The 27,016-nt window shown below is 39.8% G+C and overlaps 2 protein-coding genes across 14 annotated transcripts in view; both read left to right on the top strand.

Moving 5' to 3' along the window:
• LOC114546308 (NACHT, LRR and PYD domains-containing protein 3-like) overlaps positions 1–22,034 on the top strand; it is a 45,967-nt gene extending 23,933 nt beyond the window's left edge. For 9 of the 10 annotated variants that reach the window (XM_028565007.1, XM_028564989.1, XM_028565021.1 and 6 more), the window contains one exon: positions 742–3,416. In XM_028565007.1, the coding sequence (XP_028420808.1) occupies positions 742–946 (205 nt within the window). In that variant the 3' untranslated portion in view covers positions 947–3,416. Of the gene's footprint in view, positions 1–741; positions 3,417–21,098 lie in introns of those variants that run through there. The other variant, XR_003691036.1, reaches the window with a different exon arrangement.
• On the top strand, positions 1,192–21,101 carry LOC114546351 (NACHT, LRR and PYD domains-containing protein 3-like). Of its 4 annotated transcripts, none has more exons than XR_003691044.1 (10): positions 1,192–1,270; positions 6,614–6,760; positions 10,512–10,600; positions 13,195–13,314; positions 13,419–13,472; positions 13,873–15,619; positions 15,725–15,901; positions 16,472–16,645; positions 19,514–19,939; positions 20,053–21,101. XR_003691044.1 is itself a non-coding variant. In XM_028565072.1 (9 exons), the coding sequence occupies exons 1-9, from the start codon at positions 1,230–1,232 to the stop codon at positions 19,716–19,718; spliced, it is 2,754 nt and encodes a 917-aa protein (XP_028420873.1). In that variant the 5' UTR covers positions 1,192–1,229; the 3' UTR covers positions 19,719–21,101. The 4 variants fall into 4 exon arrangements, 2 of the variants coding, with proteins under 2 accessions (XP_028420873.1, XP_028420886.1); XR_003691046.1 differs by having other exon boundaries at positions 20,050–21,101; XM_028565072.1 differs by having other exon boundaries at positions 19,514–21,101.
• Positions 22,035–27,016: the final 4,982 nt, after the last annotated feature.

Raw genomic sequence — 27,016 nt, 5'->3', positions numbered from 1 at the left:
TCATCCTAGCACAGTACAGTTAATGTAAAACATTTACTGTTTGATACAACTCAAGTAGCAGCCAATAAGTCAGAGTATTATGGTTGTTTAAAGGAACAGTTTGACATTTTGTGGAATATGCTTTTTTCTATCTCAGAGTCAGATGTTCAGACTCATACCACTCTCTTGTCTGTACACTAAATATAAAGCTAAAGCCACTTAGCTTAGCATAAAGGCTGGAAACTGCTAGCTGGCTCTGTCCAAAGGGAACAAAATCCACTATCAACTGGTTTGTTTAATCTGTACTCAAATGGAAGTTTAAATTCTACAATTCCCCGTTTTATAGGTGGTTATGTGCCAGACGAGCCCACTAAAGCTGTATTTATAGTCGACAGGGTTAATGGTCCCGTCATTGACTGTTCTTGGTACCAGTAAGGAGTCTCACTGTTACATGTTAAACCAGCTGCAGGCAAGATGGTTACAGCAGTCAATAACTCATGTAATAAATCATCTCCACGGTCTCCAGATCTCCAAAAGAGAGAAAAAGGTTTTATTTTAACCTTCGATCTGATGAGGAAAAAGCTGCTGCTGATCACAGAATTACTTTGTCTGTTACACCCAGATTTCTGACTTAAGTTTTGACATTTGAAGACCCAATAAAATGAAACCACCAGAGGAGAGATAATAAAGACTAGGTACTGATTTTAACACCTGACAGTGTTTGTATTACTGTGGTGTTAAACCAATGTGTTTCTCTCTCAGGTTGTCATTCTGCACAGAGAGCTGCTGTGAGTCTCTGGCCTCGGCTCTGGAGTCAAACCCTTCACACCTCAGAGAACTGACGCTGGACTACAGTGATCCAGGAGAATCAGGTCTGAAGCTGCTGTCTGATTTACAGGAGAACAAAGCATACAAACTGCAGACACTGAGGGTCTCTAAGGGATATATACAACGGGATCAGAACTAAAAGACAACAATGGATAATTGTCCTCCTTCTGTCTGGACCAAATGATCTGAACAACAGGTGTGAAATAGGGGTGGGAGATATGGACAAAAAATAATATCTTGATATTTTTGCCAATTTTAACAATAATGATAACGATAAGACACCATAAGACACAGAGGAACATGCCCAGTGTTGCCAGGTCATTAGATGATCATCTGCTCATTTGTACATTGATGACATCATTGCTTATCATTTGCATAAAGCTGAGTGGTTGTGTCTGCTGCTGAAGAGGAGAGGGAGAGAGATGCAGCAGAGCCGGAGACTTACTCATCTGGGATTTAAGAAGTATGTTCAGGAATTAATTACAATTAAATATATCATGCTTCTCCCCTGATGGTCTGAAGACGTTACATTAATTGCTAGTCACTAGTTAGACATGAAGTCGCTAAATCTAAAGAAAGTCGGCAAGTTGTCAACAATCTACGTCTCCTGCACTTTTTCAGAGGGCAGTTTTTTAATGACCTGTTGGGGTTTCTGATTTATTTGCTTGGTATGTTTCTGCTTCTGTAAAGCACTTTGAATTGCCTTTGTCTCTGAATTAAGTTTTATAAATAAATTTCCTTGCCTTGAATGCTAAAAACAGTCTAACACGTTCAGTGTGATTTCATGGGAAGGGAAATAAATAGCACGCAGGGACATTTAGCTTCATGTCTACTCTTTTTAAGCTTTGTGGATGTCGTTTAACATCCCGTTTCACATCTGAAAGTCCGGACCAAGGTTCATGTTTTAACATTTGAGTCGGTTTGGTTTCAGCTGCAGTTATGTAGACGGGCTTCACCATCCTCTCCTATCCTCTCTCTGGTTTTGAGCTTTTTCCAGCTGACTGCTGCTCTCCCCGTGCTGCTACCTTGTTTCTCTCTAATATAAGTTGCTCTCTTTTAGGCTACAAAAACACGCATGCAGGCTAAAATTCAACCACAATGAAACTAGTTGCTAAGCTAATGTCTGCATACAGTGTAGCACAATAGTAAACACTGCAGTAGTAATGTGTCCACCTCAGCTGAGAACAGAGAATTGTCCTTTCCTTGAGCTGAGAGAAGCACTTGCTCTTTTGAATCATGACCAGATCCAGCAGGACCTGTCAACACAAGGCATTAGATGGACTTTTAATCCTCCCTTTGGCTCACACCATGGAGGGTCATGGGAGAGACTCATCCCAACCATCAAGAAGGTCCTCTACTCCATTGTTAGGCAGCAAGTCCATCAAGATGATGAGAGCCTCTGTGAAGTAGAGACTATCCTAAACAATAGACCCATCACTGCAGTTTCAGATGATCCTAGTGATCCGGAGGCCCTCACACCTAACCATCTGCTCCTGCTGAAAGGAAAACCCCTGATGCCACCAGGTGTGTTTAAGAAAGAAGAGTGCTATTCCAGACGAAGATGGAGACAGGTGCAGTACATCGCTGACCTGTTCTGGAAACGCTGGGTTAAAGAATATCTTCCCTTGATGCAGGAAAGGCAAAAGTGGAACGTGGTGAGAAAGAATCTTAAAGCAGAGGATATAGAGCTGATTGTAGATGAGACTTTGCCACGCAATTCATGGTTGATGGGAAGAATAACAGAGACCATCCCAGACAGCAGAGGCCATGTTAGATGGGTCAGGATACAAACCAGGAGCAATATCCTGGAGCGACCCATCACTAAACTATCCCTTCTTCTGGAGTCTTGACATGACTCGACTCTGACTGACCACAACACTGATCTTTCTCTTCCCTTTCCCTTTCAAGGAACCTCATTTTTAGGATTTACTGCTTACATTTTCAACCTTTTTTCAAGAGCTCTGAGTTGGACTATTTTACATGGATTTTTGTCTACATTTTTCCTTTTTTGGATAACGGACTATGGCATTTTCTTGCCCATAGAATATGGACTATATATGGACTATAAACTGTAAGAGAAATGAACTCTATTTGATGATGGCTCCGTGTTTATTATTGTAATTGTGATGATGGGAAGCCATCATTAGACACTGTTTGTAAAAGGTCATGTGATTGGATCATCCATCTGTCAGTCACTTTTTAACACTTTTCCACATTTCCTAGTTCCTCTTGATGTTCTATTATCATTATGTGGTGACTTCTTTACGACCTCCATAAGTTGCTGAGAGGCTGAGTCAGGGAACAATCACGTATGACGCCCTGTTTGAATAATTCAGTTCTACTCCTTGATATCGTTCAAAGATTTATTGTCCATTTGAAAATAGGAACCAACCAATCCCTGTGACGTTCTACATTAAGTAATAGGTGAAAAAACTATAAATAAACAACTATAAACAAACATAACATAACATGGCTCCTATTAATTATATATACAGTATTTAACACGCACTGCAACAGTTTGGATTTGTGACAGTGTTTTATTTTGGAAAGAAAAGAGATGCAGGTTAGACCACACTGGGGGGATAGTGTATGTGGGTGTTGACATGAAGCAGAATCACTTCCAGCGGGTGCTCGTTGTGTTACAGTAAGCAGCGCTCTAACGTTTGGCTTTATTTCACATTGAAAAAGCTCAGTAAAACTGTAAATCACCATTAAATCCATCAGTGAAATCAGCATATTTCAACTCCTCCCCTCAAAGAATCAGAATCAATAAGAACCAGAATCAAAGGGAAGAATCTGAATTAAAGTTGTTAAATCAAAACAACGCCCAACTCTACTCATGTGTCAACACTTTCACTAACGTTAGCTTGGAGAGCTAATGTATTAGCTGCACTGCATTGGCTTCCTGTAAAATCCAGGATTGAATTTAAAATCCTTCTCCCGACATACAAAGCTCTAAATGGTCAAGCACCATCATTCCTAGTACCTTATTGTCCCACTAGAGCATTATGCTCCCAGAACTCAGAGCTACTTGTGGTTCCTAGAGTTTCTAAAAGTAGACTGGGGGCCAGAGCCTTCAGCTACCAGGCTCCTCTTCTGTGGAACCAGCTCCCAGTCTGGGTTCGGGGGAAGAAACTGTCGTTAACTCTCCTCTTTGATAAAGCTTATAGTTAGGGAGTGAGGAGTTGCAGCGTCCGCCTAGCCCGGCCCACCTGCTTCTCTTCATAGTCGTCAGATTCATCTACCATATAATCAATGATATAATCAAAGTAGAGGGAGGCAGGCCAGTACAGCCCAACCCGGTGGGGGAGAGTTGTAGCCCGACCAGGCTCCTCTCCTTAACCTGTCTCTCTTAATTATGCTGTTATAGTTTTAGACTGCCGTTGACACACTGAGCTTCTCTATCCTCTCTCTTTCCATCTGTGTGCATCCATGTCCCAGAAATGCTTGTTACTAACCTAGCTCTGGGTGTAGAGTAAGATCCTTTTAGTTTAACATGAAACAGCCCCGAAATCACCATCACCAAACCCACCAGACTCCATGTAAATAATCAGGACTTTTAGCGTGTATAGAACCAGCATATCTCCACCAGATTCCATGTAAATAATCAGGACTTTTAGCGTGTATAGAGCCAGCATATCTCCACCAGACTCCATGTAAATAATCAGGACTTTTAGCGTGTATAGAGCCAGCATATCTCCACCAGACTCCATGTAAATAATCAGGACTTTTAGCGTGTATAGAGCCAGCATATCTCCACCAGACTCCATGTAAATAATCAGGACTTTTAGCGTGTATAGAGCCAGCATATCTCCACCAGACTCCATGTAAATAATCAGGACTTTTAGTGTGTATAGAGCCAGCATATCTCCACCAGACTCCATGTAAATAATCAGGACTTTTAGTGTGTATAGAGCCAGCATATCTCCACCAGACTCCATGTAAATAATCAGGACTTTTAGCGTGTATAGAGCCAGCATATCTCCACATGTAAAAGGGTGAATTAAGGGTTTATTTCAACCAAACCAGAGTGGTGATTGTTGGAACAGTGGAAAGATGAACCAAGTCGGCTTTTGATAGTTTTATTTAGTTTCTGTCAATTATAATTGAAGTGTGTTTAAAAATTATTAAAGAAAATACTGTTTTCTTAAATGGAGTCTGATGGGAAAATAAATCAAAATGCTTAAAATGAATCTTCTGTTATTTCTCTTTATATTTTACCATTATTTTAATTATTGAAGTGCTGTACATTATTTAATAATCAAGTAAAGTAAAAGCATCTCACGTTAAGTACAGTACTTGAGTAAATTTACTCAGTTACAGTCCACCACTGAATATTATAACGCTGATTAATAAACTGTATGCGTATCTGTTGTTTCCCCTCCTGACCACCATGTGGCGACGAGCTTTCATTTTAAACTTTTAAACTGAAAAAAACCCGGAACCGGAAGTCTCGTTTCTTCCCTGTGACCTCGGACTGGCGGGATATTTGAGTGTTTGTTACATGGATGGATTAAGGTTTGTTAGCTGCGGAGCTTACTAGTGAGTTTGGAGGCGGCGGAGCTCCAGGTAAACCCGCACACACTCAGCTAAACAGTAACGGCTTAATGCTAACGGAGCTGTTATTATGCAGTTATTAAGGTCCAGGTAAACACTAGCTGCTTAATGCTAACGGAGCTGTTATTCTGCAGTTATTAAGGTCCAGGTAAACACAACTTCCGCTGCTGCGACTTTGTTGCTCCTTCGGTGGACTCGGCGCAATTCGGGGCCGAAGTTGCAACATTGTTGCATTTTAATTTTTGTTCGGTTTGCGTCACACCGCACTTTATTAAACGCACAAATCACTGTAAACAAACGTCACGCAGTGAAAACGGCCGCTTGTTTATTGGACAGAATATCGGAAAGAAACTCGCCAACACTTCGAGAGAGAGAGAGAGAGAGAGAGAGAGAGAGAGAGAGAGAGAGAGAGAGAGAGAGAGAGAGAGAGATTTTCAAGCCGTCCCAGTAGCTGACAGTAACTAAACAGGGTGAAGCAGCGTTTAGTTTCTATGCTCCACATATGTGGAAGAAACTTCCAGAAAACTGCAGCTCCGCAGCAACTCTGTTCTTTTAAATCCAGGCTGAAGATCTTTCTTTTTGATGTTGCCTTTCTTTAAACTGCTCTTTAATTGTTCATTTCTTATACTCCACTGTAACTTTTATTCTCGTATTTTATCCGTTTTTAATTTTTTTATCATTTTAACTGCTCTTTATTGTTTTATGTAAAGCACTTTGAATTGCCCTGTTGCTGAAATGTGCTGTACAAATAAAGCTGCCTTGCCTTATAGACATCACTCACAACATCCACATACATCACAAACAGGATGATAAAATAACAAATCCACATGAATAGCATTGGCAATAAAAGAAATGATACTAAATAAAAAAAATCCACATGAATGCACTAAGGGATGTATAAGCATGAGGTGCTTGCAGTGACAGGGCAGGGACTGTTGTAACTTGCTCCAACTAAATAATGGAGCAACACTAAATTAAAAAGGTCTTTAGTTTTGTGGTTCAGATCACCACATCTCACATGTAGGGCATTTAAAGACAACCTATGTTCTATATCCACACCTAAGCGCTATACGCGCGGCTCTATTTTGCACCATTTGCAATTTAGTTATTTTTTCTTGAGTTGCATTAGACCATACTACTGAACAATAGTCAAGATTAGACCATATTAAAGCTTTAGCTACTACTTTGGTTGAGCTTTGAGCTTTAACAACAGTTAACAGTGGTTCCTGATTATTTTGTCTATTCTCAGCCAGCTGAAACTCAGAGGGACAGTCACCACTCCTCAGTTAAAAGATGTTCATGTGGGAGGAACTCTAACGGAGAAGACTCCCTCCAGAACCAGTCTGATGGACCGGCAGGGTTGGAAACTGGCCAAAAGGAGCAACCAGGACGACAGGTACACACACACACACACACACACACACACACACACACAAAACCATGACGACAGGTACGCCTGACTGACTTACAGGCAGAGGTTGTAAGGAAAGGCAACTTTACTTCTACAGCACCTTTCAGCAACACGGCAATTCAGTTCCATTCCTTCACACTTCAGTTAGTTCTCCATTAGTTCAATGTTGACAACAGGACAGTCACCAAGTTTAGTGTTAAAGGTTTGTGTCATTATGCAGTTTGACCTAAAAAGTCTTTGTTGTTTACATTCCTTTGCATTTTAGTTAGTTCAATATTAGCCTGTACACATTGTCATTTATTTATTATTTATAATATGTTCATGATGTGGCAAAAAGGTTTCTCTATTTTTGTTAATTTTTAGTTCAGATTGATCCTGAGTCTCTGACTGACACAGCCCTGTCCAAAAGCACAACCAGTTTTATTAATGTTACTCTGAGTGAGCAGTGTTACCACAACTGTTTTGATTCACAATTAAGGTTTTGTGTTTAATGTATTTTTTGTTGATGTTGAAATAGACTTTAAAACATTTGGTATTAAAAAAACGAATCGTTAAGGAACCGGCATCGAAACTGAGGTATTGATATTTGCACCGGATAGAAAGATTCTGAACCTTGAAATGTGGGCGAGAAGGAATTTTATACCGGGGCTCAAACACCTTGGCCGTGTCGTGTGTTTAAAACCTGTTTTCAACAACTGAATATGGTCGTAGATCCGCTGCAATAGTAAATATTTATTACTGCTGTTTACTAAAAATAAGTGTTTCCTTTTTTTTTTTTTTTTTTTTTTTTTTGAAAAAGCAACATTTTTTATTGACAAATTCCAAGACCCTTAAAAACCCTCTTTGCACTGGATATGCAAAAGAGCTGTTCACAGACCAGAGGGTAAATGTGATGGTACAAAGCTTACAGCAGGTCTTTACAACTACACTGTTCTGGGGGACACATTTTCAGAAGCCTAATACACAGTGAGGAGCATAGATATATCTATGGTGAGGAGAAGGAATAAAGAATGCAGACATCACCGACATGATGACGTCATTCACGTGCATATTAAGTAGCCATGCTGGGGGGGAGGAGCCGGTTTGTCTCCGGCAGCTGCTAAGTTTCCAAAGATTAGAAGCAAACTAATAAACAGTTAGACTACAAACCGACAGCTTTCATTTTAGCTTGTTGGTAACACATGTCTATTAGCACAGTAGCATGCTGTAGGCTAGTTGTGTAAAACATGTCTATTAGCAGAGTAGCATGCTGTAGGCTAGTTGTGTAAAACATGGCTGTTAGCAGAGTAGCATGCTGTAGGCTAGTTGTGTAAAACATGGCTGTTAGCAGAGTAGCATGCTGTAGGCTAGTTGTGTAAAACAGCGCAGTGGACGAGAGCACACTGGATGTTTTCTACAGAGGTGATGTAGCAGCATGTTTGCAGCTTAAAATGATCCCAAAGTTTCTGTTGTTTTCTCTCGGCTGTCTCTTCTCTTAGACCCTCTCGCTATTTTTGTCTTCCTTCATTTGTAATCTGGGCCGTCAGTCTTGTGTTTATATACTGTCTATGCTTGTCTTGTGCCCACAGAAGCATGAACCTCTTGTGCGCTAGTAATAATCCTCCGTGTGGAAACAGAGTGAGCCGTACAACCTTAATTACATTGATTCAACAAAGCTTCGAGGCAAAGAATTTTGCTTCGAGGATTTTCTGTAATCGAATTACTCAAGTTATTCGAGGAATCGTTTCAGCCCTAAGCTGCATGTATGTATGAGCCCATCTCCACCTCATCCATCTGTGAGGTTGTCAGCTTTGTGTCTGCCTGCATGTAGGACGGCTGATTTAACCGCCAGTCCTCAGTGATGTCGCGGCATGTGTCACGTAGCTCTCCGCTCTTAAAACGCTCTCAAAAGTTAGCGTTGGCTGCTTCTCGCTTACCATGGTTGCTCTGCTACCAGCCTGTGTCATGCACTGCGTGGAGCTTGTGACTATGAGTGCAGCTGAGCAGGCAGTGTCGCTGTCAAATCTGTCCCTGGGAAAAGTAACGTTGCACCGAATTGATAAAGAAACTCCGTTCCATTACCAAATTTACACTACTTTTTACCCGGAAAAGTAGTTATGTTACTGTAATGCGTTACTGTAACGTGTTACACACGTTAAACAGTTGGTCCGCCGCTCAATATGTTCGTGGGGGAACTTGTTGTGCCGTAACAATAACAACTCTGTCTTGACTTAACTTTATTCCAACCAACATGAACAGGGTGTGCCAGCTAGGGATGCACCGAACCCAGAATTCGGTTCGGAATTCGGCCGAACTTTGGGCTTTTTGACGGAGTTCGGGTACTGCCGAATGTTAGAATTTTTTTTTTGACCGAACGGTACCAAAGAGAAGTAACGAGAGGCGAAACTCGAGAAAAAGAGACAAACGTGTTGAGTTTCTGCTCTTGCCAAAGAGTATAGAAGTAACAAGAGGAAAAACTCAATAGAACGTTCCATTGCAAACAAACGCACCCATGACAGAGCTGCAGCTCCGCCATCTTGGACTGAACTATCTTGTTACTTCACTACTCTTTGTAGACGTGGTCGACGTAATGACGTAGTTGGAGCTAGTCGGAATGCAGTAGCAACCTAGCAACGGCAGTAAGCTGTGAGAAAGTGAAAATGGAACTTGTGAGCAGAAAACGTGTTGTTTGGCAGTACTTTCAGTCAAAAGAAGGCCATTTAAGTCGAGCTACATGTTCAATTTGCAATGCTGATTGGTCTCGTGGTGGCGAGGACCCTAAACTATACACAACATCGCCGCTGTTGAGACATTTGCGTGTGAAACATCTGAAAGAATAGGAGTTGTGCACGAAGGAATCTCCAGACACAGAAAAATGCACTGCTGTGGACGTTGTTTTCTTCATTAATGTGTTCACTGTGTTAAGAATGGGAGTAGGGTTCGGTTTGGGGTTCGGCAGAATCTTAACTAGTGGGTTCGGTATTCGGCAGAACCCCAAAAATCTGGGTTCGGTGCATCCCTAGTGCCAGCACACGTGTCAATCTGGACCACGACTCTTCTTCTACATTAACTTCTTATACTCTAAACTGGATTCATTGCACACAGCGCCACCTAGCGCTAAGGTTGAAACACCACATATCCCCGTTAATAAGAAAACACATGTATAGCACTAAGCAGTGTATGTCTAGTCTTCTTAAAGTGTTCTCTACGGTAACCTTTTTTTTTTTAGATTTCTTTATTTAAAAGGGACAGCGCACATTAATCAACATGAGTACGATGTCCAACATGTAAATGTGACAGATTTAGCCAAACAGGCTAATTTTCATCTTCAGTCCCTAGCAGGTTGATGACTTAAAAAACAATAAATACAATACAACAATACAAACAAGTACACATAACGTTTATTAGTCAGAGAGACTAAAGACTTTCAGACTACAGATCATCTACATCAACAGATCACATGTAGGACATTTAAAGAGGCTACTCTGTCATAATCAACACAACCGGAGACTGTGTATATATGGGTGTGATAATATTTAAATATATTGGAATCAGATCTAACAGGATGTGAGTGTTTCTGTGACTTCCTGTTCAGACGGAAGGCTGCTTCAAAAGGCTGGAAACTGTCCGACTAACTTGCTCTTTGTCTTCTCATTATTAATAATAACACAGGAGAACTGTATGGAAAGATGCTTTATGATATAAAATCACTTTCTGACTTGAGCTCCTTACCTGTGTGATGTCTATTCTTCTACAGTGAGAGCATCGCGGTGAAGAAATGCAGAACTGGAAACTGGTTTACAGCTTTGTTTAGCTGGCTTGTGGATCCAGGAACATCCCAGCGTGGTAAGATGATGGTTCACAGGCTGTATACACACCAGCCTCTGATGAAACATACACACTTCAATGTCCCGTGTGTGACGGTTCCTTTCCCCATTCTTCTTTTTTCCCAACCACAACCGTCCAGTTATTGTGGCGTTTCAGTTCCCCGTTGTTTTGTGCCCCTGCGCCCGTGGATCACGTGCCGCGAGTGGCGTCCCGTTCCGTTGTTGTGGCCGGCGTGTGGCGTTTCGTTTCCCCGTTGTCGCGTCCCCCAGAGCAGGTTCGAAAAGCGTCACCTGTACACGTTCAAAAGTCGTTGCATATACACGAAAAAAACGACAAAATCGTAACCTGTACACAAATTTATGAATCAAAATAACGTGGCTATTACACGACCTGGCGTGAGACCGGGTTGCTATATGTCCTACACTGACTTGAGTGTGAGGTTAACTCTTGCTAAATCGTGTCTCCCCCATCTGTAGCACTGTCTTTGATAATTGCGCAACCAGGCCAGATTGTTTCAGATATCTCACGAGTCCTTTTATAACGTCACTTATAACTGCCCACGTATTAAAAAATGTTTGGGTTTAAATCGGGCTTGAACTCATAATTCTAGTTCTCGGTAGGCTCGGACACAACGTGCACTGTAGACATGTGCGATTATCAACATAGTGACATGGAATGTGTTCCCAGTAGTAGCCCGAAGGTAGGTTAGTCTGTTGATTCGTTTTAATGCCGTGCTATGACTTAACATTAAACATCATCAAATGCTGTCAGTCAGCAATTTTATTTTTTAGGTTTACCATCATCCTGAGTTAACCAATCGATTACAGACTATAACATAAGACCCTCTGCAACTTGCCAAAGATATAACTGAGGTTATGAGTGACATCCTCTATTAGACAAGGACATATTTCTGATTATTTCTTTGATACGGGTATGCCAATAGATTACAGAAGAGACAGGCTATGGACTGTCAACAAAGACCAAAACAATTACAATTGAACAGAAATAGTCTGAGAAACTATTAAATTAAATAAAAAAAAAAAATAGTCTGTGACAATTTAAAGAAGCTCTTGAGTATTTCTAATATAGTCTGTGACACTTTAAATAAGCTCTTGACTATTTAGAGACGGACTGCAGAAGACATAAAATAGTAAATAGTCTGACACCCTAAGAGAGTTCTTGACTATTAAGAGATTTTTGTCTGCAGGGCTGTCCCAGGTTTTTACGAAGGTTTGCCGAAGAAATAACCTCGCTTTGTGGTGACGATCACATTGTACATTGTACGATAAAACAGGATTGGATGAGAAAACAGAGAAAAATAGCTCCGTGGGTTGCTGACGACTGGCTATCCAGGGATCAAACATCACCTGCCTCATACCTCTAACCTTAAAAAGGTTTTTCAGAGAGAAGAGGGTCAGGACAGCGGAGCGCTCTTGACTGTTTTTTTAATGTTTTTAAATTGTTTTTAATTGTTTTCTGACTGCTCTTTACATTTTATTCTTGTCTTTTAATGCTCTTTAATGTTTTATGTAAAGCACTTTGAATTGCCTTGTTGCTGAAATGTGCTATACAAATAAAGCTGCCTTTCCTTGCCTTGCCTTGCCTTGCTTATGTTGGATTTATTTGATACATCTGATTTCATATGTCGCCAAATTTGCCCTTTTTTACTGTAAGATTAAAGTTTTTATTTTTGTATTCCTCCTGAAAATGACTTTATTTTGATGTTCGATTGATAGCCTTCATCTGGCTTCAGGTTGCACTAAAAATTTTACTTGAACAGTTCAGTGTTAAACAATTTTAATAAATAAAGATTTGAACCTTATTGAAATTTGTTTTGTGTAAAGTTTTAATAATTGAGCAATGGGAAAATCGCTAATCGAAAAATAATCGCTAGATTAATCGTTTAAAAAATAATTGTTTGGGACATCCCTAGCGTGTTCTTAAACCCTATATGCTAATTTGATAACAGCAAAGAAAACATCGGCAGTATTGACAGCAAATTAGGCTACAGAATATTTCATTATATATTAACGGGTGCAATATTTGAAAATCAATAATCATTATTTTTTAAATTACATTCATATATCTGCATTTATGTCAAAATCTAGAGACAAAATGTCATTTATTAAATGTATTTGTGTCAAAATGATATATAATATCAAAATGATGTAAACACATTTGCCTGGAAACACTTCCAACACGCTTGAATGTCGCGTGAAAATTAAGCGTCAGTCCTATTTCTTGCATTTACACGTTTTCGGCGCAATCTCGAAACGTGCCGGAGACGTGCGTGTCACGCAGGCAGTGTGTAAGCTCTAACCTGTTACCATGGGAGCCGAAATAAAAACGCTCACACCACGCAACCAGCACGAAAGAGGTCTTACTCTGCCTAAACTGTCCGTCAGCCTCCCTCACCACATTATCCTTCAGCTCTGCTAAATCATTTTGGTTTTTAAGGCTGTGGACCGCGTATGCAAGGCAACATTTATTTGTTCTTGATCTTTCAGGTCTTTGCCAAATCAGCTCTAACAAACAGAATCTGTAAACCTCTTTAAAGCAGTTCAGGAGTTGATGAGTTGTGGTTCCTGATTATTTTGTCTATTCTCAACCAGCTGAAACTCAGAGGGGAACAGGAAGCCCACCAGTCACCGCCCAGCATGGAGGTGTCGTCAACGCACCTCAGTTTAACGGTGTTAACGTTGGAGGGGATCTAACGGTCCAAGTCACGCAGGGTAATGTTTCCCCCAGATTTATAAAATCAAATCAAATACATTTATGTTTAAATATGTACCGGATTAAAACATTTCTTGAAAGGTGTTTCATGTTTGTGTTTCAGCCTTGTCTCCTGACAGGACAGATGAGAAGAAAGCTGCTTCTCCCAAAAACAAAGGTATTTGTTAACAGATTTTTCACAATCAAATGACAACAAAAAAATTCACCTTACTTCTGCAAAAAAAAAAAAACTAGACTGAATTATTACACGGTTTTGATTACGTTGTTGAAGCTAAAATGTTTTTCTTCTCTGTTGTCCGTCCATCTTATACTTCACATGTTTTGTTTGCTAACATAAATCTTGTTAGCCTTCCAGCATCTGAGCATCTTGTTGGTGTAATGATCTAAAATGAATGACAGTTATTTAGGATTACTTGCACTTATATGGACCAGATATCAGTCAGTAAATCTGGACATGGATATGAAAATACCAAGGCACACTTGGACATACATACTATATTTGCTATTGTGGAAGAGTACGTGAAAATAATGTAACTATGATTTAATTCATCTTTCAGCAAACATTCAAAGGTGCTTAAAATCTTTCCTTGAAAGTACAACAAAGGATCTGTTACAAGGAACAAAGGAAGATGGACTGACTCCTTTACACAAGATCTATACGGAGCTTTACATCAGACGAGGAGGCAGTGGGGAGGTTAATAGTGAACATGAAGTGGTTAACTTGGAATGCAAAAGGAGTTCCAGTGAGGAGGAGAAAATCCAGGTCAATGACATTCTTCAACCTTTATCAAATGAAGAAAAGCCTCCTCAGAGAGTTCTGACGAAGGGAATCGCTGGCATTGGAAAATCTGTCGCTGTGCAGAAGTTCACTCACGACTGGGCAACAGGAAAAGCCAACCAAACTACTGATTTCATATTTCCATTTGCATTCAGAGACTTAAACTTGATAAAAGATAAGGATTTGAGTCTTCTGACGTTAATAGGTAAATATTTTGAAGAAGTGAAGGATTTGGAAGAGTCGGACTACAACGAATCAAGTGTTTTGTTCATCTTCGACGGCCTGGACGAAAGCCAATTACCTCTGGACTTCAACAACAATGAGATGTGCCGCAATGTTACAGAAACCACAACATTAGACGTCCTGCTGACCAACTTAATCTCAGGGAAACTGCTGCACAAAGCCTCAGTCTGGATCACAAGTAGACCAGCTGCAGCCAATAAGATTCCTCCTGAGATCTTCCACAGGGTGACCGAGGTACGAGGCTTTAATGATGAGCAGAAGGAGGAGTACTTTCAGAAGAAAGTTAGTGACAAGGAAATGGCTCAGAAGATCTCCGATCATCTTCAGTCAAAGACGCAAAGAAGTCTGTACATCATGTGCCACATCCCAGTCTTCTGTTGGATTTCAGCCACGGCTCTCCAGAGTCTCCTAACAGAAACAGAAGAAGCAGAGTTGCCCAAGACTGTGACTGAAATGTACACACACTTCCTGATCATCCAGACAAAGCTGAAGGAATATCAGGAAGGTGAAACAGACAAAGATGTGATCATGAAATTGGGAAAGCTGGCATTTGAACAGCTTCAGAAGGGCAACATACTCTTCTGTGAAAATGAGTTTAAAAGTTGTGGAATTGATCTGAAACAAGCTGTAGTTAATTCAGGAGTTTGTACACAGATCATAAGAACAGAATCTGGTATTCACAAACAAGAGATTTACTCCTTCATTCATTTAAGTGTTCAGGAGTTTCTGGCAGCTCTGTACGTGTTAGAGACTTTCTTAGATAGCGGAGAAAATCTGCTTTCCAGCCAGACAAGTGTGAAAGCGCAATCAGAGAAAGGAGAATGTCCCATCTTCCTCCTCCACCAGAACGCAGTGAATATGGCTTTGTACAGCGATAATGGACAATGGGACTTGTTCCTGCGCTTCCTGCTCGGTCTGTCGCAGGATAAAAATCAGGAGCTTCTTCAGAAACGAGTTGGATTCAAAGGAAGATGTCCACAGAGCAACCAGGAGACAATCAAGTTCATTCATGAGAATATCAAGTATCTGTCCAACAGCGTGAAGAGCATCAACCTGTTCCACTGTTTAAATGAGTTGGGTGACCAGTCTCTGGTAAAGCAAGTCCAAAAGTACCAGAGCTCAGGACATTTTGGTAAACTCTTACCTGAACATTGGTCAGCTCTGGCCTTTCAACTGCTCGTTTCTAATGAAGACCTGGATATCTTTGACCTGGAGAAATACGAAGGTTCAGAGGAAGTTCTGGAGAGGCTGCTGCCAGTGCTCAAGGCATCAAAGAAAGCTTCGTAAGTACTCAACCTCGAGAAACCCAACAGCTCTGGTCCGGTTGTGTTAGAGAACAGAGGGGAGTGTAAGTTAAATGTTGACTCTAACTTTGTTTTTAACTTTAGGTTAAGTAGCTGTATACTCACCTACAGATGTTGCGAGAACATTTCATCAGTTCTCAGCTCAAAGTCTTCTGGTCTGGAGGAGTTAGACCTGAGTGGAAACAGACTGCTGACTGACTCTGGAGTGGAGCTGCTCTCTCACGGTCTAAAAAGTCCCAACTGCAAACTCCAGAGACTCCGGTAAGAACATCCAGATGCACAGTATGTTTGTGGTGATTCATCATACAAGTAATGTGGACTTTGGGACACTTGAACTGGGAGTAGTTTACTTTTCTTTCATGTTACAGTGAACATAGATGAAAGATTCCCTTCAGATATCTTATATCATCTGGTGATAATGTACATTTACCATCTTTAATCGAGTCAGATGTTTCAGGTGGATATCAGTTTTAACTTTGTCCAGAGATAGCTCCTAGCTTAGCACAAAGACTAGAAGCAGGGGGAAACTATTACCACAGCTCCATCAAAAGAGAAAAACTCACCTCGAAGTCTGTCTGATGTACATGTTACATGTAGCTAACAAGATTCAACATGTTGAAAGGTGGAATACTTCACTTTTAATGGGGCTGCTACTATTCTTTGTGCTAAGCTAAGCTTAACACATTACGCACATAAACTAAACTGGACACACAGATGAAAATATACATAATAATATCTGACTCTGGGGATATTTAACATCTAAATTAGTGTCCAGCTGGCGAAGTGTTTGCTAAATGTTAACAGTCATTTTGTTTTTATCTTTATCTCTAGGTTAAGTAAATGTAACCTCACCGACAGATGTTGTAAGAACATTTCATCAGTTCTCAGCTCAAAGTCTTCTGGTCTGGAGGAGTTAGACCTGAGTGGAAACAGACTGCTGGACTCTGGAGTGAAGCTGCTCTCTGACGGTCTAAAAAGTCCCAACTGCAAACTCCAGAGACTCCGGTAAGAACATCCAGATGCACAGTATGTTTGTGGTGATTCATAATACAAGTAATGTGGACTTTGGAACATTTAAACTGGGAGTACTTTTCTTTAATGTTACATAGATGAAATATTCCCTTCAGATCTTATATCATGTGGTGATAATGTACATTTACCATCTTTAATTGAGTAAGATGTTAACTTTAACTTTGTCAAATAAACTTTTCAACAAAAAAATAAAGTTTAGTGCACTTAGCAGCCTTTATCAATCATCTGAGAACAATAAAATAAATTGACCATTTTAACAATAGTAGTGCTGACACACAGTTGCAACCAGCAGCATTTGATAATCTGCTTTAGTGCAGTTGACTTAGCAGCAACTAAAAAAGGGGGAAAATACAAGGTTAAGTTAGTATTTTTGTATAGTATCTTCAAGTCATTTTATAGATACAGTACAGGCCAAAAGTTTGGACACACTTTCTCATTCAATGTGTTTCTTTATTTTCATGACTATTTACATTGTAGATTCTCACTGAAGGCATCAAAACTATGAATGAACACATATGGAATTATGTACTTAACAAAAAAGTGTGAAATAACTTAAAACATGTCTTAAATTCTAGTTTCTTCAAAGTAACCACCCTTTGCTCTGATTACTGCTTTGCACACGCTTGGCATTCTCTTGATGAGCTTCAAGAGGTAGTCACCTGAAATGGTTTTCCAACAGTCTTGAAGGAGTTCCCAGAGATGCTTAGCACTTGTTGGCCCTTTTGCCTTCACTCTGCGGTCCAGCTCACCCCAAACCATCTCGATTGGGTTCAGGTCCGGTGACTGTGGAGGCCAGGTCATCTGGCGCAGCACTCCATCACTCTCCTTCTTGGTCAAATAGCCCTTACACAGCCTGGAGGTGTGTTTGGGGTCATTGTCCTGTTGAAAAATAAATGATGGTCCAACTAAATGCAAACCAGATGGGATGGCATGTCGCTGCAGGATGATGTGGTAGCCATGCTGGTTCAGTATGCCTTCAATTTGGAATAAATCCCCAACAGTGTCACCAGCAAAGCACCCCCAACACCATCACACCTCCTCCTCCGTGCTTCACAGTGGGAACCAGCCATGGAGAATCCATCCGTTCACCTTTTCCGCGTCGCACAAAGACATGGCGGTTGGAACCAAAGATCTCAAATTTGGACTCATCAGACCAAAGCACAGATTTCCACTGGTATAATGTCCATTCCTTGTGTTTCTTGGCCCAAACAAATCTATTCTGCTTGTTGCCTCTCCTTAGCAGTGGTTTCCTAGCAGCTACTTGACCATGAAGGCCTGATTCAGTCTCCTCTTAACAGTTGTTGTAGAGATGTGTCTGCTGCTAGAACTCTGTGTGGCATTCATCTGGTCTCTAATCTGAGCTGCTGTTAACTTGTGATTTCTGAGGCTGGTGACTCGGATGAATTTATCCTCAGCAGCAGAGGTGACTCTTGGTCTTCCTTTCCTGGGGCGGTCCTCATGTGAGCCAGTTTCGTTGTAGCGCTTGATGGTTTTTGCGACTGAACTTGGGGACACATTCAAAGTTTTTGCAATTTTCCGGTCTGACTGACCTTCATTATTTAAAGTAATGATGGCCACTCGTTTCTCTTTACTTAGCTGATTGGTTCTTGCCATAATATGAATTCTAACAGTTGTCCAATAGGGCTGTCGGCTGTGTATCAACCTGACTTCTGCACAAATCAACTGATGGTCCCAACCCCATTAATAAGGGAAATAATTCCACTAATTAACCCTGACAAAGCACACCTGTGAAGGTAAAACCATTTCAGGTGACTACCTCATGAAGCTCATTGAGAGAACACCAAGGGTTTGCAGAGTTATCAAAAAAAGCAAAGGGCGGCTACTTTGAAGAATCTAAAATATAAGACATGTTTTCAGTTATTTCACACTTTTTTGTTAAGTACATAATTCCATATGTGTTCATTCATAGTTTTGATGCCTTCAGTGAGAATCTACAATGTAAATAGTCATGAAAATAAAGAAAACGCATTGAATGAGAAGGTGTGTCCAAACTTTTGGCCTGTACTGTAGGTATAGATATAAAATCTAAAAAAGATTTTATAAATCAGCTAACGATTCAGTGCATTGTAAGTGATACAAGGCTACAAACGTTTCTATCATCTTCCCAAAAACTGTCCTGAAACATGTATTTTTGGTTTGTTTTGTTTGTTGACAGACAAAGCCAAATGGGAAAAAAACCTAATTATCGCAAAAGGGGGTAAAACAACTTTAGGCCATATGGTCAAAATTAAACGATTTAATAATAATGTAATAACTATAACTTATAACAATAACATATTTCACTAGTAAATTGCTGTTAAACAACAAAAACAACCACCATGGCAAAAGGGTATTTTACAACAACTTTGAATGCACGGCTACGCACCGTCTGTGTTGTTCTTCAGACAAGTAGACAACGGCAGCTGCACACTGCTTAATATACTGCTGTTGGATCTTATACAGTGAAATAAATCACACTTTACACCGTTTATCTGTCAGCATTTTAATCATGTTTAATCCATCTGCTAGCTAATGGTAGGCTAACGTTAGCTGCTAACGAGATGGCTACAGCAGTCGAGACCTCATGTAATAAATCATCTCCACGGTCTCCAGATCTCCAAAATAGAGAAAAAGGTTTTATTTTAACCTTCGACCTGATGTGGAAAACGCTGCTGATGACAGAATTAATTTGTCTGTTACACCCAGATTTCTGGCTTATGTTTGGACATTTGAAGACCCAATCAAATGAAACCACCAGAGATAATAAAGACTAGGTATTGATTGTAACCCCTGACAGTGTTTGTATTACTGTGGTATTAAACCAATGTGTTTCTCTCTCAGGTTGTCATACTGCACAGAGAGCGGCTGTGAGTCTCTGGCCTCGGCTCTGAAGTCGAACCCTTCACACCTCAGAGAACTGATGCTGGACTGTAGTGATCCAGGAGAATCAGGTCTGAAGCTGCTGTCTGATTTACAGAAGAACAACAGATACAAACTGCAGACACTGGTGGTGTCTGAGGGAGTTATTGAAACGGATCAGAACTAAAAGACAACAATGGATCATTTTCTTTCTTCTGTCCGGACCAAATGAGCTGAACTACAGATGTGAAAGTGACCTTAACACTCTGCGACCGAAAGAGTCGTATACGATTCAAAATGGCACCTTTTAATCATATTTTAATAATTTAGTAGCCTTAAGATTTATTGTCTTACCTTTTTTGCAGCTAAAAGCTAACGAGTTTGCTGTCTTTCTAGCCTTCACGGAAGGTTTGTATCCAGCCTTGAACATAATATATGTCCATAATTTTTGATTTTGATGCTAACATCCATTTTGTTTCCCATAATGCTTCGGGAGATCACTTGAAACCAATGGAAAGCAGTCATCCGAGGGAGAAGAGATAACTAACTCCAAGCCAGAATAGTAACAATGTGACCAAAGATCGTCTATTACCATTCTAAACGGTTCTACAGAGAAGATGGCATGATTGTTTTGATTTTGGGATAAATTTGGGCCTTTTTTGAAGAAACGTAAATAGTTATTTACATTAGCCCGCCTCTAAATAAAATAATAAAATAAACATAATCAACATTATAACTCATATAAACGACATTATATGAGTTATTATGTTGATTATATTTATTTTTGCACTGGATGACTCCAAATATATAGAACGGTTTTAGACAACACAAATGCTTGTGTAGCATTGCTGTGTGTGTTATATAAATAAATTTGACCTTATTATTTTGATTATTGGCATAAGTAAATGTCATTAGGGCAAAAGCGTGTGGACTTTTTTTTGAAAAAAATGTATATATTTGTATACTGTATAAGTTATAATGTTTATTTCTTCAGTTTGACTACCAAGACATGAGAAGTGTTAGAGATTGGCTTAGCTTTTATTGCTCTGTGTGATATCAATACATGTCTGTGAGGTTCATGTTCCGTTTTAAAAATGTATTTATCTTTAAGGTCCTACAACCTTGTTTAACATTCAAGTGACCTCACTGCAGCACACGTGTTCTAATAGCCCATTTTTTCCTGAAAGAAATTATGTTCATAGATTGACTGTAAACAACAGGGTTGATGTTTTACAAGCTTTTTTAGAAAATAAAATCAGATGGACAATGAATTGTAAAACCTTAGGTCTGGTAGGGGTTAAATGCATCGCAGCTCTTCTCTCTTTAAGGACTCGATGCACAAAACTCCTCAATCAGAAGTCAGAGGGTATCTGAGCAGATTACTCCTCTCTGTAACGTAAGAGCTTAATTTTCTGTGGGGGGGGACACAGAGGAACATTCCCAGTGTTGCCAGGTCTTTTCCTATGACCGTAGCTAACCATAGCTCCAAAAGTTACTAAAAGTCGCTAGATGATGTCATTCGCTCATTTGTACATTGATGACCTCATTGCTTATCATTTGCATAAAGCTGAGTGGTTGTGTCTGCTGCTGAAGAGTAGATGGAGAGAGATGCAGAAGAGCCGGAGACTTTTATTACTCAGCTGGGATTTATGAAGTATGTTATTGGAATGAATTACAATAAAATATATCTTGCTTTCCCCCTAATGGTCTGAAGACATTACAGTAATTGCTAGTCGCTAGTTAGACATGAAGTCGCTAAATCTAGAGAGAAATTTGCAAAGTTGGCAACAATCTACGTCTCCTGCACTTTTTCAGAAGGCAGTTTTTTAATGACCTGTTGGGTTTTCTGATTTATTTGCTTGGTATGTTTATGCTTCTGTAAAGCACTTCAAATTGCCTTTGTCTGTGAAAGTTAAAGTAATTTACCATGTTACTTTTGTGCAATGTTTAATGAAAGAGATGGGGCATATCATCTAAGAGGACAACGTATGTTCAAACAACCTCTTGTGTGAACTGCTGTTAAAAGCATGTGTGTTTCAGTTTGCGGGGGGACCTTATGGAATGGACTGAACCATGACATCAAACAGAGCCATAATATCATTCAGTTCAAAAATAGATTCAAGAACTCAATACTTGACCAATACAGAAAAGAAGAGATCGAAAGAGGAATGGAATTGTAATGAAAGATATTATTGTGTTGATGTATGTTATGGTAAGACCTGAGAGATTGTATGCTGTATTTGCATATTTATTTGTAATAATATGATATTGTGAAGTAGGGGCAGGACCTAATAAGCTGTTTGCTTCTGCCTGCTCCTTCTCGAATTAATCCTTTTTTTCTGGTAAATTCTGATTGTTTTAATTTTGTGGTTTTTGTTTTGTTTTCTTTTGATTGTTCAAGATAAAAAAAAAAAAAAATGAAATTAAGTTTTATAAATAAGTTCCCTTGCCTTGAATGCTAAAAACAGTTTAACACGTTCAGTGTGATTTCATGGGAAGGCAAATAAATAACACTACTTTTAGGGGGGGGGGCATTTCTGCCTTTATCAGATAGGAAAGCTGAGTTATGAGGGGGGGGGGGGACATGCAGGAAAACCGTCAAAGGTCGGACTTGAACCCTGGATCTTCTGCGTCAAGAAACAAACCTCTGCATATATGCACCCACTCTACCAAATCAGCTAACCAGCCACGTCTATGCTTTTTAAGCTTTGTGGACGGTGTTTAACGTCCCGTTTCACACCTGAAAGTCCGGACCAAGGTTCATGTTTTTGCATTTGAGCCGGTTTGGTTTCACACTGCAGTTATGCAAGCGCACTAAAGACCTCTTCGTGACAAAACTACGTCATGTGGTCATCACATACGTGAGCTGCATCTCCCGACAGTTGTAACTGATGGGTTGGTAGACGGTATCCTCTCTCTGGTTTTGAGTTTTTCCAGCTGACTGCTGCTCTCCCCATGCAGCTAACTTATTTCTCTCTCTAATATAAGCTGCTCTGTTTTAGGCTACAAAAACATACATACAGCTAAAATTCAACCGCAAGGAAACTAATATATGCAGACAGCGTAGCGCAATGGTAAACACTGCAGCAGTAATGTGTCCAACTCAGCTCAGAACAGAGAATTGTCCTTTCCTTCCATAATGTGCGTCATATTAAACTTTACCTGCATATATCACAAGTACTTAAGACTAGAAATAATTCACAAAAGAAATTCCCCATTAATTTGACTGTCAAAGCTGAAATAAAAAACAAGTTTTTTTTCATCTATAATCTCTTGAATAGAGGATAAAAGACATGCAATGATGATAACTAAATAATTATTCTGTTCATTATATTTCATATCACATGAAGTATCACTAGCAAAAAAATAAATATATATATACAGTATACAGTTTTTTTAAATCCGGTGATGAAGGTAGCGTCACGTCACCACCAGTATTGTGGTGATGCAGTTATCATTACAGCCTTAAGTAGTAGTGTTGTTATAGTGGTACTAAGTGTCAGGTGATTGAGTAGTTGGTTTACTGTGAATAGAAATATAAAAAACTGTGTGGGAATTAAAGAAATAATAGCTTTAACCCTTGTGTTGTTTTCTTGTTGACCTGCAACTTTTTGTCAAAATTTAAAACTAAAATTGGTTGACACTTTTTCTCACTTTCACGACAATTTTGTCACTTTTTCCGCAAATTTTTTCGGGGGGGTTTGGCGCTTTTTTGACATTTTTATCATTTTTTCCCACATTTTGTCCATATTTTTCATTGTTCTTGTATCTTTTTTTTTTCTTTTTCAAAATGCTATAAAATTGAATAAAACACGCAAATTCAATGAAAGTAGTGAACTGATCATTTAATTTACGGAACCATCCACGTTATTTTGAATTTATTTGACAATGTGGTTGACAGAAACACACATTTTCTGATATAAAAACAGTTTTAAAATGGGTCATTTGACCAGAGGACAACAGGATGGTTAACAGGGGAAAGTAAATGGTTTAAAAAGGTTTGTCTTGTTGTCGGTATGATTTGGGTTGGAAAATATCCAGACAATTGCGCTTTAAATCTTTTTTAAATTAGTAGAGAGCTTTTATTTTATAGTGCCAAATCATAATAAGTAATCTTTTCATACAGAGGTCTAGACCACACTCCAAGACTTTATGATTTACACAGTCCCATAATTTCCTTCATGAGCAACAGCAAGGTGCAAAATGTATGTGTTAATGTGTTAAACCTTTCTTTCAACAGGCAGGCATGTCAAACAGACCCATCTCTATGGTAGGCTTTGGTAGGAGAGATCAATTAATATTTATATTTATTAATATTTAATCTCCTAAACATTCCTATCAAACTCAGCGATATCAATCAATCATATGTTTTGCTATTTTGTGAAGATGTGTGATATGCAAAAGTAATGGTTTGAATCACTAACCTTTTCAAGCTTCATGCTCCATATGTACGTGATCTTTAAACAACCAAGCTAAGCTGAATTTAAAACTTTGAATGGTTATTAATGTACTACTCATGCATCTTTTTATTCTACTTACATTAAATCCGTAAATTAAACATTTAAAAAATGTAATAATCTGAGCATTTACTAGCTACAGATGCATGTCATTTGTCATTACTACACTTGTTGCAAAGTCCCCACTAATCATGTTCAATGGGAAATTGTATTATTATAATTATTAACATGCAAATGAGGTCCCCACCAACAATGTTAACTCTGTTTTCTAGAAGTCCCCACGTAGGATAGTCAAGTAATTACTTTATCAATTCAGATGTTTGAAGTTGTGTATAAACTAACAAGGCTATGGTGAGTATACCAGATTTTTTTCATACCTCTAGCACCTTTAGAAAGGGTGGTCCCCACAAGTGATTATTTTAAAGTTAGTCCTCATCCAACATGTAAACCAGTAGGTGTGTGTGTGTGTTTAGTGTGTGGGGTCTGTTTATGTGCGATTGTGTGTGGTGTCAGTGTGTTTTCTATGGGTGTATGTGTTTGAGATTGTGTGTGTGGTGTCTGATTTTTTTCATACCTATAGCACCTTTAGAAAGGGTAGTCCCCACAAGGGATTATTTTAAATTATGTAGTATAAATATTATGTAAACAAGTATGTGTGTGTGTGTGTGTGTATGTTGTTGTGTGTGGTGTCTGTGTGTGGGGTCGGTGTTTGTTTGTGTGTTTTCTATGTGTGTGTGTCAGTTTTAGTTTTTTTTTCATACTTCTAGTACCTTTAAAAAAAGGGGTGGTCCCCAAGTGATTATTTTAAAGTTGGTCCTCATCCAACATGTAAACTAGTATGTACATATGTGGGCGAGTGGTGCGTTTGTGTATGTGGTTGTGAGAGTGTGTGTGTGGCTCTGTGTGTGTGTTGCTGTGAGTGAGTGTGTGTGTCTGTGTTGCTGTGAGTGGGTGTGTGTGTGTCTGTGTTGCTGTGAGTGGGTGTGTGTGTGTCTGTGTTGCTGTGAGTGGGTGTGTGTGTTGTAGGCAGTGTGTGTGTTGTGAGTGTTGCTGGGAGTGTGTGTTGTGAGTGTTGCTGTGTGTTGTGAGTGTTGCTGTGTGTTGTGAGTGTTGCTGTGTGTTGTGAGTGTTGCTGTGTGTTGTGAGTGTTGCTGTGTGTTGTGAGTGTTGCTGTGTGTTGTGAGTGTTGCTGTGTGTGTTGTGAGTGTTGCGAGTGTTGCTGTGTGTGTTGTGAGTGTTGCGAGTGTTGCTGTGAGTGTGTGTGTGTTGATGTGAGTCTGTGTGTGTGTTGTGAATCTTGCTGGGAGTGTGTGTGTGTTGTGTGTGTTGCTGTGAGTGTGTGTGTGTTGCTGCGAGTCTGTGTCTCTGTGTGTGTGTGTGTGTGTGTTGCTGTGAGTCTGTGTGTGTGTGTGTGTTGTGAATCTTGCTGGGAGTGTGTGTGTGTTGTGAGTGTTGCTGTGAGTGTGTGTTGCTGTGTGTGTGTGTGTGTGTGTGTGTGTTGTGAGTCGGTGTGTGTGAGTGTGTGTGTGTGTGTGTGTGTGTGTGTTGTGAATCTTGCTGGGAGTGTGTGTGTGTTGTGAGTGTTGCTGTGAGTGTGTGTTGTTGCTGTGTGTGTGTGTTGCTGTGTGTGTGTGTTGCTGTGTGTGTGTGTGTGTGTGTGTGTGTGTGTGAATCTTGTGTGTGTGTGTGTGTTGTGAGTGTGTGTGCTGTGTGTGTGTGTGTGTGTGTGTGTGTGTGTGTGTGTTGTGAATCTTGCTGGGAGTGTGTGCGTTTTGGTCCCGCAGAATAAAAACATTTGTGTTGTGAGTGTGTGTTGCTGTGAGTGTGTGTTGCTGTGTGTGTGTGTGTTGTGAGTCGGTGTGTGTGTGTGTGTGTGTGTGTGTGTGTTGTGAATCTTGCTGGGAGTTTGGAATAAAAACATTTAAAAATATTGTATTGAAAAAGTTTGGTTTAATATTGTATTGAAAAATAAATTAACGAAAAGAATTTTAAAATTCAACAGAAGACAAAAAGAAAAGAAAGAAAAAACAGATCCAGATTATAAACATTCTTTACCAGCAGGGGGTGGAATCGCAGTGCTCGCGTAAGATTAAAATGTACAAATATTTATATATAAAAAAGGAATTTATTAGACATATCCACAAATCACGAAAGCATTCCTTTACATCCAGTGAGCTGAATCTCGTCTCTACCACCCGATAACCGTTGTTCTTCCAGCTACAAAAAGGTCTAGAAAAGTTATATTTATATATGTATATATTTCATACACATGCCCAGTGTGAGGATGAGGCTGTACAAAAACTTAAAAACTGTACACAAACAAAAAGCACACAGCGGTGATGTTGTGGATGGAATGATGAATAAATTAAGAAAATAGGATTCAGGGAAACAACAACGTTATGATGCCGATGTTTGGAATTAACCTTTCAGTCACAGATTTGGCTTTTAAAAAACAGAAAACCAGGGATGCACGGAATCCAGGATTCGGCTTCGGCTGAATATTGGGCTTCTTTACAGGGTTGGGTTTCTGCAGAACCTTAGAATTTTTTCCCAGCGAACCGAACCCTACGCTTGAACTCTTTTTGGCAGAACTTTCAGTCATAAGAATGCCATTCAAGTCCAGCTACATGTTCAATCTGTTCAATGCCGATTGGTCTGGTGGTGGCGAGGACCCTAAACTATACACAACATGGCCGCTGTTACAACATCTGGTCTGAAACATCTGGAAGAATACGAGTTGTTCATGAAGGAATCTCCAGACAGCAGCCAGAATGCAGCAACTTCAGGTACAGCAAAGGAAGGACAGTCCCTGTTTACTTCATTCATGTGTTTACTGGGTTCATGGACTGAGGATGGGAGGAGGAGGCAGCACGATCTCAACCACTGGATTCAGGGTTCAGCCGAAATCCCAAAAATCTGGATTCATTGCATCCCTAGTTTGGAATCAACCTTTCAGTCGCCAGGGTCACAGATTTGGCTTTTAAAAACAGAACCACTGACTATTTTATCAAAGTGCTTGTGTTTTATG

This window comes from Perca flavescens, chromosome 2, assembly GCF_004354835.1.
Source record: "Perca flavescens isolate YP-PL-M2 chromosome 2, PFLA_1.0, whole genome shotgun sequence".
Classification (NCBI taxonomy): Eukaryota; Metazoa; Chordata; class Actinopteri; order Perciformes; family Percidae; genus Perca; species Perca flavescens.
This window is presented reverse-complemented; position numbering and strand designations above follow the sequence as displayed.